The following is a 20,450-nucleotide window of genomic DNA, read 5'->3' as shown; positions in this document are numbered from 1 at the left end:
GCAAACAAACAAACAAATGCAGAAACTGTTTTGTTAGGTAACTTTATAAAGTTATTTATTTGGTTAAGTCCAAAATGTTATTTCATAAGACTGAATCAACTACATAAAGATAAACATACATTTAGGCTATAGTCAAAATAGCTCCATAAAAACTGCATATTGACCACTTTTTACAATGTAGTAATATTGGTTATACTTTATTTTAAGTTGACGTTGTTGTATTGCACTTACTCAAATAAGTACTGAGTGATATTAATTAACTACTTAATATAGAGTTACTGTTAGGGTTAGGTTTTTGGTTTAGGGTTAGTTCCTGTAATTATGCATAATTTACTTATTCATATAGTAAATACATGTAACATGAAGCTACAGTAACTACATCACCTTAAATAATTATATCTGTTTGATATAATCATTACTACATTTAAAAATTTAGATTACATAAAAAGTAAACACTTCACAATACAGTAGTAGGTCTCAAGTAACATGAACTAACAATTAATATATTTCTACCGCATTTATTAACAGTTGTTAATGTTAGTTAATAAAAATATTCATGTTCATGTTAGTTCACAGTACATTAATGATGTATACATATGCAACATTTGATAAATATTAGTAAAGGATGAGATTTATAAATGCTGATGTTCTGTTCATTGTTAGTTTATGTTAACTTACAAATGGAACCTTATTGTAAAGTGTTACCCATAAATCAACTGAGGATTGAAATACAACAAAAAAAGCAAGACACAAAACAACCTCGTAGTAACTTTTCTGATGACAAGAGCACACTGCATGCATCACCATCGGTCAGGTGTGTCTCACTTACCAAGCCCAAGTCCCACTATGAGTCGTCCAACCAGCAGTGCCTCCTTATTAGGAGCAGATCCCATCACTATCCCCCCGATGGCGAAGGCAAAGCTAGCCGTGAGGATGCACACCCGCCGCCCGAACAACCCGTTGAGACACCCGCCGAGCAGCGCGGACACCGCCGCCGCGGCAACAGTCCCGGACACCAGCAGCTCCTGCCACAGGGCAGTTATATTCATGTCCCTCTTGAGCAGAAGCATCGCTCCGGACACCACCCCGGTGTCATAGCCGAACAGAAAGCCGCCGATAGCGGAGAACGCGGCCAGCACGTAGACGAAACCCGGCGTGACATCCTGCTGGAACTGTTTGCGCGCCGCGCGCTCCAGGTCCGCGGGCGCAGGAGACGCTGCTGAGGGACCGGCGCTGCTGAGGCTCGCGCTGGACGGAGCCTTGATGAGACTCCGCTCTCCATCATCCGCCGCTCTCTTCCGCCTCTCGCCCATCAGATTGCTCATACTACGCAGATTATAGTCATCGCTGGATTTGAGGGACATAAGTGAAAAACCGCAAGAAAAAAATGCGCACAGTAAGTCAAAGAGGATGAACTGGAGAAGTGGGCTGATGTGAGTCCAGCTTGACGTGCTGTTGTGTTGTTGGTGGGGTTTTATGAATGGTCTGTCTAGTCTGAATCCTGACAAGTTGTGTCACTGCTCTGTGCGTGAAGTCTGAAGCATCAGACAGTGGTGAGAGTGAAGGGAAAGGTAGAGCTCGGCGTCACCGTGACGTGCGCATGGCGTCAAAGAGCTACACACCAACACACGTGCTGAGAAATACACCCATTGGCCAAAGAGCTTCTTTTTGTAAACAGTAACCTCAAAACACGTTAAAAATGCATAAACTATAAGAAAGTGAACTTGAAAATACTAAATAAATAAATAGTTTAAGAAGTCTGGGGGTTATTTCTGGTCTGGTCAAGTCTCTTGCATAGCCATGTCAAATATATTTATTATGTTTTCTTGTCTTTCATTAAAATATTAATTAACATGTGAACTTGTAAATCTACATTATATATTATTATTATACTACATTTGATTTATTTTTATAGGCCTATGTAACATAAAATTATGTTAATTTTACGGAAGCCCTGAATCGTAACGTAAAAAAAAAAAACTGCATTTTGAGAATAAAGTTGAACTATTTCTAGATATTTTGAGAATACAGTCTTCCGTAGAAGTTCTTTTTTTTCTTGAAGTTTCTTTTTTCCTTATCTGGGCTTTGTACAAAAGGAACGTCTACAGGTGCTAATCTACCAACATGGCATTACCATTTGTTGTAGGACGCACTCTAAAAAATGCTGGGTTGTTTTAACCCCAATTTTAGGTCAAATATGGACAAACCCAGCTGTTGGGTAAAATTTTTATAATGTATTTTTAATCCAACGTTTGGGTTTGTCCATATTTGACCCAAAATTTGGGGTTAAAACAACCCAGCATTTTTTAGAGTGCGCCAGAATAGACTTTACAGGCGAAAACACTTTTCAGACTGGATGGAGGTAGCCCGCTTTATATCTGAGGAAATCACGGGATCCGGCCAAATGATTGGATACAGAATGATGCACTTAAATGCGGAGGCTGTACGGTTTAAGCTTATCGTACGATACAAGAAATTTTGATACAAGACCATTGTGGTGCCTCCTCCGGCGGAGTCTTCGTGCTCGTCTATAGGCAACGCCATCTGGGTTGAGAACACTTATCAGTAACCGTACTGTCTCGCTTTTCACCATAAATCCTATCTGGATACATTTTAAGTGCATCATTCTGTATCTTATGGTATCTGTATCATATTCTGACGGTATGACGTTTTCTCCTAGATTTTCCTTATACTTCAATAAATCCATATTGCTTTCCGCACGCTACAGGTTTCCAGTGCCAGAGGATGCAAAGCCCCAGATCATTACCGAACCACAACTGTAGCCATATTTCTAACATGCAGTCAAACTTGACACTCAACAAACCTAGCCAGTTCAAATATTTCATGTGTTCTAGCTCAAGCACACCTGGTGCAACTAATGAAGCCTTTGATTAGTTGCAGGTGTGTTTGAGACAACACCTGTTTTGCAGATTTGTGCATTTGTGAGGGATTTATTCAAGGGGTTGAATAATCGTAACACTGCGGAAGTGATTCAAAGTTGAAACATTTATTGTGTCAAGCTATTTCAATTACTTTTGTTTGATTTGTTCATTACAAACCAGCTGAAAAGCCAAAAAAAAACCTGCTTCAGTATCACTGCACAACTCTGTGGACAACTCTTGTTTGCTGTCCGCATTACGATAAAACTGGCATTAAGCTGTAATGGTGCATTTTAGCAGTTCCTATGGGAAAACGGTATTGATCAGAGGTTGCTCTTTCATAGCTCAGGAAGATAAGTTCTCATTTATGTCTCATTTAGATCTCCGGAAATTCTTTGGAAACACAAATGGACACAAATTGGACAATGATTCGATTAGATCAGATATTCAATGAACATGGTTATCAATTGCTGTGATCATTTGGTCTTGGAAGAGTTTCATTTAAGGCTGAAATATGCATCATATTGTTTATTTTATGTTAACACTGTTTTACAAATACATAATGTCTAAATATTATTAGTTTGCTTGTGTACTTACAGTTCAGTGTTAGGCTATTCAATAGTTTTTTATTCAATATGTCTATTTTTTTGTATAAAACAATCTGAAAACAATGTGATGGTCATTTTGCGTGGCTGTAAGGCAAAATTGAATTCTGTTTTATTTATTTTTTCATTCAATTTAGTTCAGTTTAAGAAAAAAACTAAATATTAGGGGGGAATGCTATATATTTAGTCAATATTTATGAGGTAATTTTGTTGTAAAACATGTTGGATTAACATAATTCATCTTTTGCGCTTAACTTGTTTGAATTGCTATTCATTAAATTACTCTTCCTGTAATTTCAATTCAATTCTCTGTGGGACGTGGCCATCTCAGACCACGAGGAGCCAAAAAGTTACATTCTAGCTTTGCCCAATCATGTTATCTACTATTATGCATTCTGAAATGTTTTAAATAAAGTGTTTAAATGAGACAAATCTATTTAAGATCGCAACTGTTTCTCCAAAAATCAATTAAATGGAGACATATGCTATGGTCAATTGGTTAATAGATTTTTCTCCTGAGAAAAAAGACCCCAGTAATCTCACATGTGCTTCCTCTGCCCAGATATGCCAAAAGCCCTATAAACAAAAGTAGCAAATCTTATTAAAATTACACATTTCTCATCAAAACTGATCATTTTTCTGTAAATAGTCTACTTATAAACTGAATGTTTTAAATACACAACAACCAGGTTTGTATATTTATCATGAATAAATGGAATTTTGTTCAATCTCATACATTTTAACTTTTAACCATGTTCATACTTTTGAACTGAATACATTTAATTGTTTCATAATGAAACAGATTTATGCAGATGCTAAGCAATTGAATAAATGCATTTTAAAGATGATTATTTAATTAAAACCAAATAGATTCAATGTTTTTATTTATTTTTTGACTGCAAAGATTTAATTTTTAACTGACAAATATGCATTAGATTAACTTTGTGTCACGTAGGCCTACAGACTCAGACTAAAATAACCAGGAAACCGTTGAAGATTTTATTATTTAGAAAATAAGTAATTTAGCTATATATTTGTACACCATTATTTCCTCTGTGTGTGTCTTTGGTTTGACTTTTGGGGGCTCAGAATGCTGATGCAAGCAGAGAATTCTCTTTGAGTGTGTCACATGGTATAAGACCCCTGCCCAAAATAATCTATAGGATGTATGACCATTTTTGGAGGCGATGTTCGGGAGTCATCTCCTGCAGGATCTTTTGTTAAATAAAGTCTAAAATATTTCTGGCATCAAAGATCTCTGAGAAGTGATTTCACAAAAAGATTGAAACCACAACAAAACAAGGTATAGCTAAAACTCAAAGAAGCCATTTATTATCAGTTTTGGGCAAGAACCCAGTCAATAAACAGGTAAGTGGTGATGCTTGAGATGGGCGGAGATGGGGAGAATATAGGTTTATGGTTATCTTTGAGTCTTTTGCTTACAGATTTGGATGAGCACACGCACACAGGGAACACGCTGAGACAAGGAATGACTGGAAAACAGCTTAGAGTACTTGCAGGTCTGGGGATGACTGGAGACTAACATGGAAGAGGTAACAGGATTAGCAATCGTGGCAAACAGGATAATGTGGCTGGGAAGTAGCTGGGAAGTAGCTGGGAAGTAGCTGGGAAGTAGCTGGGAAGTAGCTGGGAAGTAGCTGGGAAGTAGCTCGGAAGTAGCTCGGAAGTAGCTCGGAAGTAGCTCGGAAGTAGCTCGGAAGTAGCTCGGAAGTAGCTCGGAAGTAGCTCGGAAGTAGCTCGGAAGTAGCTCGGAAGTAGCTCGTATCAGACAAGGCCAGACAATGACTGAGATTGTGTGTGCTCTACTTATAGTGTTGATGATGAGGGATGATGACTGTCAGGTGTACATGGTTAAGTGCCAGTGAGAATCATGGGAAATGTAGTCCGTTTTAAGTACTCTGGTAAATGTGACCATCGGATGAGTGAGGGAGAGCCTGGCGTGATCGTGATATATATATATATATATATATTTGTGTTTGCATAATATATGTGTGTGTACTGTGTATAATTATTATGTATAAATACACACACTTTCATGTATATATTTAAGAAATATTTGCATTTATATACTGTATATACATTTATATAATTTATATTATATATAAATATTTTATATATAAATATAACCAATTTTTATTAAATATATACATGATTGTGTGTGTTTTTATATAAATAATTATACACAGTACACACACATATATGCAAACACAAACTTTTATTTTGGATGTGATTAGTCGCAATTAATCTTTTGACAGCCCTAATATATATACATTCATTCATTTTTTTTATTGTATACGGTGCATATACATTCTAGCAATATACATTCTGGCTGGTCAATTCATTCCAAGAGGGCCATGAGAGGGTTTTTCATGCAATTCGTAACTATAGTTTATGTTTTGGTGAACTGTTGGATAATTGGATATTGGATAATAATATTGGATAATTGAAGCTCTGTAAGATCTGCTCACGCACGACTGAGGGTTCGATTTAAGTTCACTTTACGAATTCATTTAAAATCGGCAAAAAAAATTCTTACGTGGTCTTATGAGATCGATTTGGGCATTTTTGAAAGTCAAAGCACGAGTTTTGTCCTGTTAATGGAAGTGGAGGTTGAATGCTCTGATTTCTCTCACTAAAGAGAGCGTGGAGCAGGAAATGGAATATTTCTGAGTGGAGCTGTTGATCAAATCTGTTTGATCAACTGAAGTGCTAATTAATGTTGTTATTTGTATTGATTTAAGTACAGTGGGGAATAGCATGACATCAGATGCTACAATCTCTGTAAGATACTGTTTGGTCCATGAATCAATGACTTGAGTGGTTTCATACCGCAGAAATGCCTCTTAATGACTTCATTCACAGGATTGTTGATAATGGCATATCAGTATTTGCTGATAGTTTATTATCTGATTATCCCAGTATTCATACACACATTCTTGAACTTGTATTGGTAAAGAACGGTTAATCCGTCTCTTTACAAAAGAGCTTATTATGAGGTTGAGAGTCTCTGCCTTGCATCTTCTCTTCCTTCTTAATGTCACATTAGTGGCATTCAACTGGGACAAGATCAGTTTTAGCTGCGCAATCAGTTAATTCAACCACATTTTTCTTTTGATGTAGGTGAATAGGCCCGTTAGACAGCTGGTTAAAAAATAAAAGACCTAGATGTGAAGCTAATTTTTGCATTAAGGTGATAGATACAGCAATAGCAAACCTCAACCATCTAATAGATGGACAAACTCAAGTTTGTAGGCTCCATCTACTCTCTAATCGCTCACTGACTGCATAGCCTGAAGACCGAGATAAATAATTGAAATATACAAAAAATATTTAAAGGTAGGGTAGGTAGGATTTATATAAAAACTTTTTACCGAATTTGATTAAACTTTCTATATATCAATGAATAATTAAAATGTAAGTACTCTGATAAAAAGAGTATAAAAATCGAGTGACTCTAGACCGTTTAATCTTCATTAAACACAGCTCATTATTTCCATTCGGGACGAATCACAGGATTGGCTTGCGCGACTGTCACTCTCCGTCGCCATGACTACCGCCGCTATTACTGGCTCTGCCCACGTGCGCGCAGTCGCGCACCCGTTTTTAGGTGGGAGTGAATGGAATTAATGAGCTGTGTTTATTGAAGATTAAATACACTAGAGTCACTCGGTTTTTTATACTCTCTATTTCAGAGTACTTGCATTTTAATTATGCATTGGTATATAAAGACAGTTTAAACAAATTTGAATAAAAGTTTTTTTTAGACAATTCTGACCTACCCTACCTTTAAGTGTAAATATCATTATGGTTTGTATGACCTAGGTGTACATTTTACCAGTTGTTACCTACAGTTTATACAAACATTATGGTCATCAACCAGTGGTTGATATCTCAAACAAAAATATAAATATATATTTATATTTAATATAAACATAAATAGCTTGCTGAATAATAGGCTACAATCGCATTATGATTAATTAAATAAATAGAACCGAATGTCAGGGCTTTACTGAGTCATATGTAAATGTAGAAATACAAGCTGTGTCCCAATGTGAAGGCTACAGCCTCCGAAGTCCGTATTTGAAGGCCGATTGCGTCACAGCGGCGCGACGAAGGATGTCCCAATTCAAAGGCTGCACACCTGGAGGTCGCATTTTAAGGCCGATTGCGTCACCGCGGCGCGATGAAGGCTGTCCCAATTCAATTCGGCATCATCCAAAGGCCGTATTCGAAGGCCGGTTGAGTCATCGCGGCGCGACGAAGGCTACCCTGATTCAAAAGCGACGCCAAATGCACCCTTCATTTCCCCGTGAAAGAAAGGATGCATAAACGGATCCTTGCGGCCTGATTCTATCCCATAAGCCATCGCGCGCCGGTGACGACAGCATTATTATTAGGCTTGTTTGAGATGAGCAAAATCTGCGCAGAACCGATCACCGGTGATCACCGCGAGATGCATGCCGGTTAGAAAAGTGTCCGACTGCGTTCCGCCTGGCTCTGATGTCATGCTGACGTATGTCAAAAATCTCTCGCGAGCGCAAGCCGCACCTGTCGGATTCTGCAGTTGCGCGCAGTTGCTCTCCACCGACTGCGCGGATCAAAAGCATGATGGGAAACGACTTGCTGACGACACAGCTTAATGCTCATTGGTTTAAACAATCATGATGTAATGTTCTCTTTTAAAATGTTTGATATTAAAACTCTGATATCATGTTTTATGTGTATATATGATCTGTGAATATTCCCAAACTCTCTAAAAGTGCGATCTCTATATGGATTATGTAATTAATATATATATAGAAGAAAAGAAAAAAATATTGATAAACACGTATTTGGAATGGGATTATATAGCCTAACAAGTGATTTGGGTGTCTTGTTCATTATATTTATTTTCATATTTTAGGCAAAAGAACTTAAATTACATCCAGTTTATTAGCAACACTGTGCACGAGCGTGAATCCCGTGAATCCCGCGATATCCATCTTTGATCTCACAGGTGTCAGATCCACTGTGAGAAGAGAGAACTGTCCAGCTTGCCTGCGCTTTTTTCACTCCTCCCCTCACTGCAGCCGGCTACTCTCGCATACATTTCAGGCGAGGCAAGGCGCATCTCAAACAAGCCTAGTATAAAAAATGACGGCCGAGAGTTCGGTGGTGGACGGCAAATTCACATTTAAATGTAAGTATTATGTTTTCATTTACTCAAATAGCTAGTGAGTTAAAAGCCACAAGTTTTTCTTTCTTATAAACTTCATCTTAACTCATTCATCACCATTGCGTGGCTTCATTTGTAAGTATACAACTTGTCCTAATATTTAGTTTAATAATTGTTTCAGGGAGCAAGGAGCAGACAGCTCAGTTTATTAAATTGTAATTAAATAAATAAATTAAATACATTTTTATTGTAATATTTGCACTAGTCTGTCTCACTTGTGTATTATAAGAAATATCACTCACCCTATAAAGCCCACAACAATAAGAAAAGCAGTAGACAAGGCAATGGGGTTTTACTTTTATGTGTTTTTGTAGTGGTGTCATGCAAGCTACGTCTACAAAGGTTTTAACTATAAGGTTAAAACCTTTAACTATAATTTAAGGTTTTAATTTTTCATGTACCCTTTTCTGCTTTTTTATAGCAATTCTGGAGAAAATGGGTCTGCTGGGGAAGGTAATTAACTCTCATACAGGCCAAAAAAAAAAAAAAATACCAAGAAAGAAAGTTAATACACACATCTTAGCTGAAATGTATTGTGCTGTTGTGGTTAACAAGCCATGGTTAATTTGCTCTGCCTTAGGATTGCAAGTGTCCTCGGACAGGTGAGGGTGTGAGTGGGAAACCCACTGCTGAAACTTGGCCCTGGTTTGTCCTCATGGATGAGGTGTTGGGACAGAGGCACTCCCTGTCCTCATTGCCTTAATCCCTGAGGACAAACCAGGGTCAAGTTCAGCAGTGGGTGCCCACGGCGAGGAGGAGCCAGAGGCACCAGCACGAGCACCAGCATCAGCACCGGCAGCACCACGAAGAAGAGACCGAGAGGACGAGTTTTGGACTTGATTAGAGAAGACATGGGACTGCAGAGGCGAGGAGAGCACAGGAGAGGATGGACAGGCAAAAGAGAGAGTTTTCTCTTCTTGAAAGAATGATTGAGAATATTATATATATTTGTTTAACTTTTTTTAACTTATATTTTTTAAAAGGGAAAAAAAACTGTTTATTTATTTATTTTTATGCAACTTTAAATGTGTAAATAAAAGAAAATTCATTGCTCTGGACATAGTTTATTTTTGTAATGACGGTCATAATTTTTACATGAAACAAATGATTCTATACCTTTTTTCCCCCCAACTATTTACAACATACGTTAAAAAATCTCAAAATCAACATACACATTTAAATTTACAGTACATAAAATAAGAAAGAATGATGTAGACTTGTATTGAGCTGAGTGGGAGACCCTGGTGTGCTGCTGGACCGCGACGGGCTCCACAATAGAGCCCCTGGTAAGGCCTCCTGCTGGTGGGATTTCATCTGATGGTCTCTGAGTGTTTGAGTGCATATTTCCACTATCCACTAAGTTTTCTACCAACCGGTTTGCAGGGCTGACTCATGAAATAAATATTGAGATACTTTATTACGCTTTATTAATAACCACTAATACCGCATTGGGGGGAAACTACTAGTCATATATTTCAAACCTTAGTAAAGCAAAATGATCTTGCATAACGTTACTCTAATGTAGGCCTAAAGGTCTCAAGAGTAAAAGTGTATTCTGCAGGGAAAAAACCTCCTTGTCATGAACAAAGTTTGTAGTTCCTTACCACCACTGGTTATTCTGACAATGAAAGTAACAACATGTAGGCCTATTGTCACAATATTAACAAGTTGTTGCTAACTACAGCTCCGTCCCATTTCAAAGGGCGCATCTGAAGCGCTCGGACCGGTGTAGCTTACGGACGATTGGGTAACACTTTACAATAAGGTTCATTAGTTAACATTAGTTAACTACATTAGTTAACGTTAACTAATAATGAACTGCACTTATACAGCATTTATTCATCTTTGTTAATGTTAATTTCGACATTTACTAATACTTTATTAAAATCTTGTTAACATGAGTTAATGCACTGTGAACTAACATGAACAAACAATGAACAGCTTTATTCATATTAACTAACATTAATAAAGATTCATAAATACTGTAACACATGTATTATTCATGTTAGTTAATACATTAAATCATGTTTAATAAATGAACCTTATTGTAAAGTGTTACGGACGATTGTCTTCAGTGACAGCTGCCGATGACGAGCGGGAGTAACATTCGCACTGGACTTTTTTTATATTCAACTGGGTTTTATATTCAAATAGCGTTGAAAACCTGTGTAAATGTATGTACCAAGGTCCATTTATGTGCATAATAAAAAGAATACACTAGCCTATAAAATCGCATCAAAGTAATTATAAATGAACATTTGAACCTTCGTCTAAGCCGAAAGTACAAGACCTGAAACATCCTCACCATGTTCTCCAATGAAATATAAAATATAAAAATGGCAATAGCCAATTCTGGGTCCATAGCTGTGTACTCAAATATCAAATGAATTATCAGGATGGCTGTACTCTCGCACCGTTGCTTGGCGCCTGGAGCTGTAATCGGGAACACCTGGTTGCGCAATTAGGAAATTCCACGAAGGCTACAATCAAAGGACGCATAGGCTGCATAATTTGAAGTCCGCGGCCTTCGATTGATGCAGCCTTCACATTGGGACACAGCTATAATATTTAAACAACAACCGGACCGTCTTCCTATTTCCGGCGTGACGATCGAGTCTGTCCCAAAAATACCTCTCAATGCGCCCTAGGTCTGCACTACATGACGTCACCAAAGTGTGGACTCTGAGGAAGCCATTTGGGACAGGGCCTTCATCTTTTGAGTCTTCGGAGTCATTCGTTTATCACGTGACAAAAGAACGAAAGAATCAGCCTCTGACCCGAACCTGAAGACTCGAGAGATGAACTAACCATTTCTGTTTTCAGTACAGAACCCATAGGATGTTCAACACAAAATGAACGAATCACTCTCCGAGACAACTCGGTAAGTCCCGAGTCATATTAAAGATTTGTTCAAAATGAACGACGTGACAAGAAAACAGAAGAATCTCCCAAAATCTTGCTTCTTATATTGCTGACAAATGTTTAGGACATTCATCGTTTTTCTTTATCATTGCTCAGTTTTCCTCCAGAAGCCTTTAGTGAGTGTTCAGTAGTCTACCCTTCATGTTTTCAAACAGTCACCTAGGTTACCGACTTCTCCCGATAAGAGTGGTAATCTGGGATTAGTATGTCCATGAGTGTGGTTATTTAGATTATAGGACTTGATTATAGGTAAATCAACACCATTTCACTGAGAACACGGATAGGCTTGGACACTACTCGAGCTGATGAAGTGATTGTTGATGATTATACATTCTGAAAAACAAGTAATTTCATCGCTAATAGGCATGAAAACATTACTTTTTGCATTTGGATTCAGCTTTGTGGGTTGATTTTTTGGAAACCTTCTTAATCTCTATCTCCGTTTACCATAAGAGTGTAAAATAAGTGTGATAGATTGAACGTACTGTACAACAACGCCAGACAAACAGATATACTGCCACCTGCTGGACAGAATATACCTTGTAAATGGCACGTAGGGCTATTCAATTAATTTGGAATTGGGGCCAGTTCATGAAACTGAGGCAAAATAAGGGGCCGGAGAATATGAGTAATTATGGTAACAAATAAATAAATTACAACAACATACTGAAGGAATCAATATATTCTGTTTTGTAAATGCAGAACAACATATGCAGAACAACATATGCACATTGTGATGCACTAAGACACACAGGCTCAAGGCATTGTTACATTCAAAATGGCAATACAATGTTGAAAAATCAGAGACCCTTCTGTCCCCCTTCTCCACTGGCTAAAAACAGAAATGCAGCTAAATGGTAACTGAATACAACTCACACTTTTTTCCTTCTAAAAATAAATAAATAAAATAGACTGCCCCATAAATCCACACATGGACTACTCACTTTTGTCCATTTTGAACATAAATCAGACACCTAACAATCAGTCTAGGTCAGCCATATCACAGATATTTAAGATTGAGTGACAGGCAACATCAAATGTATCTCCACCAACAAAAATAAAACCAAAGTGCATAGTGTGGTACAGAATAGAATTAAAACAACATAACAGTGCATGGTATTTTATCAAGGCAATGTATTTCAAATAGCATCACTCAGTTTAGGTGAGCCATATTAGTTGTTTAGAATCTCATTAATTTAACTATACAAACAACTTCAATTCCAAGTGCACCAACAAAAATAAAACCAAAGTGTATGGTAGCCTACAGAATAGAATTATAACAACATAACAGTGCATGGCACTTTACCAAGGCAAAACATTTCAAACTGCATTCAACAATAATACCACATCAAGAAAAACATTAAGTGCATAATATGGTGTGAATATCGCTTTAACTAGTACATTGGGTTTAATTTGTCGTTTAATGAGGTCTAATATACTGTATGTTGGCGAGAATTTGTACGTGAATAAATACATAGATTTTTTAAGTGTGTATTTAAATGGTCCAGTGGTAGAACTTTTGCCAAGCGTGTTAGAGGTTCTGGGTTCTTTTCTCTCATCAAAACGTCTCAGGTTACGTATGTAACCATAGTTCCCTGAGAAAGGGAACGAGACAATGCGTCGATGACGCTTTGGGAACGCCTACAGCGTGAACGTATCTGAAGCAGCTGTGTCAACTTAGTCCAAAGTAATGAATGAACGAGCGCCACGTGCGGGTGACGTCATGACCAGGAAGATACAAAAGCGCATATGGTGAAACCGGCACTTCAGCATAACTTGCCGAAGCAAGACAATCCCATGAATGCAGGAAGTATGGCAGGGCGAAGCATCGTCTCGTTCCCTTTCTCAGGGAACTATGGTTACATACGTAACCTGAGATGTTCCCTTTCGAGGGAACTCGCGATGCGTCGATGACGCTTTGGGAACGAGAATACCCAAACCGCCATAGTTACAAATGCCTGAGTGTAATACTGTCATCAGAAAACACTAAGCACTAAGAACATGGGACCCTGGGGCAGCATCCAGGTCCAGGCTATAAAATCTGACGAATGTAAGCGGAGAGGACCAGCCCGCCGCATCACAAACGTCTTGGAGAGAAACTCCAGAAATTAAGGCCTTAGAGGCCGCCATACTTCTAGTAGAATGAGCCCTGACCACCAAAGGGCAAGGCTGGCCAGAGGACTCATAAGCAAGAGTAATAGCCTCAACTATCCACTTACTAACTGTCTGCTTAGAAACAGGAAGACCTTTCTTGGGTGATCCGAAACAAACAAACAGCTGGTCGGCCTTCCTCCAAGAAGAACACTGGACACAAGAGGTTCAACCTTTCCTGGTCCGAAGAAGTGAACGGAGGAGGACAGAACGCCTGCAACACAATAGGCCTAGGAGTGATGGTAGGTACCTTAGGGACATAACCTTGCTTAGGGTATAAAAATGCCTTAACCATGCCTGGAGCGAACTCCAGGCAGGTAGGAGATACCGAAAGGGCCTGAAGATCTCCGACTCTCTTAAGGGAAGAAATGGCTAGGAGGAAAATAGTCTTAAAAGTAAGAAATTTTTCTGAGACCGACTCTAAGGGCTCAAACGGAGCCCCAGATAGGCCTTCTAAAACCAATGCCAAATCCCAAGCCAGCATCCTAGTGCGAGTTGCGGGCCTTAGCCTCAGGGTGCCACGAAGGAAACGAGTAATCAGGGGGTCTCGACCCAAAGATGTACCACCCACCGGGGTGTGGAAAGCCGCAATAGCCGCCACATAAACCTTTAAGGTGGACGGACATAGACCTGATGCAAAGCGCTCCTGCAGGAACTCCAGTACTGTGTTTACTGAATAGGAAACCGGATCCCACTGACGCTGGTGACACCAATAAGTGAAAACTCTCCATTTTAAAGTGTACAACTTCCTTGTAGCGGGAGCTCTGGAGCTTAGAATGGTCTCAACAACCTCGGCTGAGAGACCACTCTCTACGAATTGGGCCCCCTCAGAGGCCAAACCCATAGTTTCCAAATCTCTGGTCGGGGGTGAAATATTGTGCCCCCGGCCTGAGACAGAAGGTCTCTCCTGATCGGGATCTCCAAGGGAGGACCGTCTAGGAGATGAATCAGGTCCGCAAACCAGATTCGACTCAGCCAGCGCGGTGCTACTAACAAAAGGTTTACTCCGCATTGGTGGACTCGCTCCAGATCTCCTGGGAGCAGAGCATTCTGTACCTCCGGAATATACACTGCCCTCAGAGAGCGTAATTTCCCTAGGGACCATAGGAGGATCTGGTGCGCCAACTTGCACAGTGGACGCGACCGTAGACCTCCCTGGCGATTCAGATAAGAGACCACCGATGTGTTGTCTGTCCGGACAAGCACATGGTGGCCCCTCAGGTCTGGGAGGAAGTGCCTCAACGCATTGAAAACGGCCATCATCTCCAGGCAATTTATGTGCCACTCCACAGACCCTGAGCTGAGCGGCCTTCCATTACCGCTCCCCAGCCGGTGAGGGAAGCATCTGTCGAGATCGCAACTCGATGACAAAGAGCTCCCAACACCGGACCCTGGGACAGGAACCAATGTTTCCTCCACATAACCAAGGCGCGGAGACACCGCCGCGTGATCTTGATTACCCGAAGTGGGTTTCCCCTCGGGGAGAACCCTCTGGTCCTGAGCCACCACTGCAAAGGTCTCATGTACAGCAGGCCAAAGGGTATCACATTGGACGCCGCTGCCATGAGGCCCAACACTCTCTCAAACTGTTTTACAGTGCGTGACTGGCCTAGCTTTAGCTCTTTTGTGGCTGTCAGGATAGCAGCTACACGAGCGGGCGATAGAGCGGCCCGCATCGTGACTGAATCCCATACGACACCAAGAAAAGTGGTCCTCTGTAATGGAGACAGCACACTCTTCTTGGCGTTGAGCCTCAACCCCAATTTCCGCATATGAGTGAGAACAACACCTCGGTGCCGAACCGCTAACTGCTCTGATTCCGCTAGAGTCAGCCAGTCGTCTATGTAGTTCAGAATACGTATGCCCTGCAGCCTGAGCGGGGCCAGAGCTGCATCTACACACTTTGTGAACGTGCGGGGTGATAGTGCTAGACCAAACGGAAGTACCCGATACTGGTATTCTTTGCCCCCGAAAGAAAACCTCAGGAACTTCCTGTGCTGAGGGAGGATGGAGATGTGGAAGTAAGCGTCTTTCAGATCTATTGTAACAAACCAGTCCTCGGATCTGATTTGAGTCACAATCTGCTTGAGTGTCAGCATCTTGAACTTGAGTTTCTGTACTGTACGATTCAACAGACGAAGATCTAAAATGGGACGCAACCCCCCATCCTTTTTTGGAACAATGAAATAGCGGCTGTAAAAACCAGATTCCCTGTCGGTTGGATACACCTGCTCTATAGCCTTCTTGGCTAACAGAGCTTTCACCTCTTGCTCCATCACCAGAGCCTGCTCGGGACGCACTAACGTGAGCAACACCCCGTTGTAGCGAGGAGGACGAGAACCGAACTGGATTCTGTATCCTTTCTCTACTATATGCAGGACCCATCGAGAAATATTTGGCAGAATCTGACAGAAATTCTACTAAGGGAACCAGCCCCTCGGGGCTGGTCTCTGGTGTAACTGAGACACTCAGCTCGGGGACCTGAAACATACCGGCAGGAACTACCCGAACTGACTGTTTTTGAAGCCCCCTCAGAAGGTTCATTTCCGACGCAATGTCGGGTCGACCTTGCGCCAGACATTCGCTGGGAACCACTGCGCCCCGAAGCACCAAGGGTGGCGGGGTTGGCAGAATGGTCCCCTGAGGACACTTAGTTGGAACGGACACCGTATACTGAGGTGTGACCCGCTGCACCCCAGGTGGGGCTGCCCTCACTGGTCTGACGCCATTGGCGTCAGGATCTTTTCTTTTGAGCCTTCTTAGTCTGAAGAACGGTCCTCAGATCCGGCTTCGGCTTCGAGGGCTTCGACTGAGAGTGTTGCGTCTGCTTCCAGTATTTTTGCGGAGGTGCACGAGACGCAACACTCTCCTTTTGCTGACCTCTATATGAGGAGCCTGACGGCTGGGGCTGCTCACGCACAGCAGCCCCAGGGGGTTGGACTCGGCGAGGGAGATTTCTCTTTTAAACGCCTCTGACTGCTTTTTAGCCTCCTGGAATCTATCGACGACAGAATTGACGGAGTCGCCGAAGAGACCAGAAGGCTCGACAGGAGCATCCAGCAGAAAAGAACGGTCTTTGTCTTTTAAATCTGCCAGATTCAGCCAGAGGTGCCTCTCAGTGGCTACAAGGGCTGCCATAGACCGCCCGATTGCTCTGGCGGTCTCCTTAGTAGCCCTGAGAGATAAATCTGTGGCCCGACGAAGTTCTCGAACCTCCTCGGGACCAACTCCCTCACTTTTATCCAAATCCCCCAGCAGCTCAGCCTGATATGCCTGGAGCAGTGCCATAGCCGAGGTCTTCAGAGACGATGCTGAACCGGGTGACAGATAACTCGCGAGCGTCTGTTCAGCCCGGGGCATCGACTCATAACCATGCTCTCTCAGCCCTCTAATCCCCGAATAAATATGCACTTGAGGACTAAAGACCCGAGAAGAATACGGTTTATCCCATGATCTAGACAGCTCACTGTGAAGATCAGGAAAAAACGGAAGACCTCGTGGTGGAAGTGAAACATTAGATGGTAAGAAACGCTCGTCTAATTTGCTTTTCGGACGAGCGCCCCTTTTCTCGGCTGGCCATTCAATATGTAATTTATCCACAGCACGAGTTATCACTTCCACCAGCTCCTCATATGCTGGAGAAGAGGATGGCGAGTCCCCTTCTCCAGTGATTGTGTCACTGCCAATGCTTAGCACATCTACCTCCTCGGAGCTAGAGCACTGAAGCATTGGGCTCTCTACCCGGGCGGAAGAAGCCGCAGAGCGGGCTTCCGACACCGGAGAGAGAGCGCTGGATCTCCCAGGACAGGAAGGAGATAAGGTCCTCGGACCCGTCTCCAACCCTTCTGAGAGATCCTTTTGCGATCCCCAGGAATGCATTCTCCGTGCTACCTCGGCAACAGCGGGTCCTGCACCCTGAGGATCGCGAGCCTGACCACTCTCCTCGAAGAGTGACAGACGGGAGCGGAGCATGCGAAGCGGAAGCTTCTCACAATGCTGGCAGTCAGCCCCCTCGAAGGCTGACACCGCATGCTCCACTCTCAAACACATTACACACAGCTCGTGTGTGTCTCCACCCGTTAAATAACGCGGGCAGAGAGAAGCACACAGCCTGTATAATTGTTTCGCCATTGTAACCACAAAATATATATATATAAATCACGGACAACAATAAATAGACAGACAGTCAGACACAGATTGTTTTGCTGTGGCAAAAAAGCTGAAGTGCCGGTTTCACCATATGCGCTTTTGTATCTTCCTGGTCATGACGTCACCCGCACGTGGCGCTCGTTCATTCATTACTTTGGACTAAGTTGACACAGCTGCTTCAGATACGTTCACGCTGTAGCTCCCAAAGCGTCATCGACGCATCGCGAGTTTCCTCGAAAGGGAACGGATTATGTTTATCAGTGGTTGAATATCAGACAGGGACACGTTTGTGTGCATTTTGTTTTGTAATTTCACCGGAACGAATAGAGAGTCTCCACAACGGATTGAAGCGCGCATCCGAATGAAGACTGTGCACGAGCCACAAGAGAACACAGTATCCGCAAATTACGCGCCAATTGAATAGCCCGGAAGGCTAAAACTTGCCCTCAATTGTTGATTATTTTGTGAGGCAACATTTTTTACAGGTTTAGCAGTTGCTTTATTGTTCAATGGTAATTTACATAATATATGTTACCCCCCCCCCCCCCCCCCCCCGGAATAAAGGTAAAAATTTGCCCTTTATTTTACAGTGGAAATATTATAAGGAAACATGGAATTAGTTTCCATTGTTATGCTGATGACACTCAAATATATATTTCATCACGGCCGGATGAAAACGCTAAATTATCAAAATTGACAGAGTGTGTTAAAGGTATAAAAGATTGGATGATTGGATGACGCGTAATTTTCTTTTATTAAATCCAGACAAGACAGAGGGTACTACTTATCGGTTCAAAAAACCGCCCACAAAACCTCTCACAATACAACTTTAACATATCCTGCTACTTTATCCTCTACAGTAAAATACCTGGGTGTCATACAAGACTGCAACCTGTCTTTTAAAAATCATATTTCATATGTAAAAAAAAAACTGCCTTTTTCCACCTTAGAAACATTGCTAAGCTACGTAATATGCTATCAGTTTCTGATGCAGAAAAGTTAGTTCATGCATTCATGACCTCGAGACTAGATTACTGTAATGCTCTATTAGCTTGTCTTGCATCCTCAATAAACAAGCTACAGTTAGTCCAAAATGCAGCCGCTAGAGTTCTTACTAGATCAAGAAAATATGATCATATAACACCGATCTTATCATCTCTACATTGGTTACCTATGAAGTTCCGTATTAATTATAAGGTATTGTTACTGACTTATAAAGCCCTAAACGGCTTAGCTCCAGTCTATTTAACGGATCTTTTATCGCCCTATAATCCATCGCGCTCTTTAAGATCGCTAAATTCAAGGCTTTTGGTTATACCTAAGTCCACCAAAGGAGGGAGAGCATTTTCACATTTAGCTCCAAAACTCTGGAATAGCCTTCCTGATACTGTTCGTTGCTCAGACTCGCTCTCCCAGTTCAAAACTAGATTAAAGACGCATCTCTTTAACCAGGCATTCATATACATTTTTTTAATCTTACCGTTAAATCCGGCATCTAGTTCATAACCGCCAGAGGAGAACTGGCCCCCGACTGAGCCTGGGTTCTCCCAAGGTTTTTTTTCTCTCCATTAGGTCACCTGATGGAGTTTTAGGTCACCATTAGGTCACCTGATGGAGTTTTTCGTTTCCTTGCCACTGTTGCCTTTGGCTTGCTCAGTTGGGGATATTCAATTTAATTAATCAATGAATAATACTATTGATTAGCATTACCAAACATGGACATTTTATTATTATTTTAATTTAATACTGTGAAGCTGCTTTGATACAATCTGTATTGTGAAAAGCGCTATACAAATATTCTTGACTTGACTTGACTTGTCAGTCATGTTCCCCATGTAGCCTATATACGTACTTATTACAGTAATGACAATAACTGGGTAATACTAACCTTGAACCTACCCCTAACCTTAACCCATGTAGTGCCTTTTAATTACCCTTTTCTTTGGTAAGTACACTGAAAGTACACGTAAGTGCACCTACTGTAAAATAAAGTGCAACCAAGTTATATATTGTAGATTATTTGAGTGGTCAGTTAACAAACTAACAGCATTTAATAATACTATTAGTTAGTGTTAGTATCAACATTTACTAATACATTCTTAAAATCAGAAGTTATTTGTTAACATTAGTTAATGCACTGTGAAGTTACATGATAAACAATGAACAGTAACTAATGTTAACAAAGATGAATAAATGCTGTAATATATTGCTCATTGTTAGTTCATAGTTAATAGATGAACTAATGTTAACAAATGAGATCTTATTGTAAAGTGTTACCCAGTATTTGTTTTATTTACAGCTTTGAAAAAAATCTTCTTCTTTTTTTACATTGCATATACAAATAATTAAGGAAGACTCAAGAAAATGTAGTTAAAAATAGTTTAGAAAGTAAAATAAAATAAAACGAACCCATTAATATGTCTAGCTTTAACTTTATACATAATAGTGCCATGGTGAATTCTGTTTTGAAGACTTCTAGAGGATATCCTTAACCAGCTTTATTAGTTT

At 40.8% G+C, this 20,450-nt stretch overlaps 1 protein-coding gene across 1 annotated transcript in view; it reads right to left on the bottom strand.

Moving 5' to 3' along the window:
• The window catches only part of slc2a13a (solute carrier family 2 member 13a), a 62,401-nt gene extending 60,864 nt beyond the window's left edge, over positions 1–1,537 (bottom strand). Inside the window, exon 1 of the mRNA XM_079623639.1 lies at positions 830–1,537. Within this exon, the coding sequence (XP_079479765.1) occupies positions 830–1,364 (535 nt within the window). The 5' untranslated portion in view covers positions 1,365–1,537. The remainder of the gene's footprint in view (positions 1–829) is intronic.
• Between the last annotated feature and the right edge of the window lie 18,913 nt (positions 1,538–20,450).

This window comes from Phoxinus phoxinus (assembly GCF_949152265.1).
Source record: "Phoxinus phoxinus genome assembly, chromosome: 9".
Lineage (NCBI taxonomy): Eukaryota > Metazoa > Chordata > Actinopteri > Cypriniformes > Leuciscidae > Phoxinus > Phoxinus phoxinus.
This window is presented reverse-complemented; position numbering and strand designations above follow the sequence as displayed.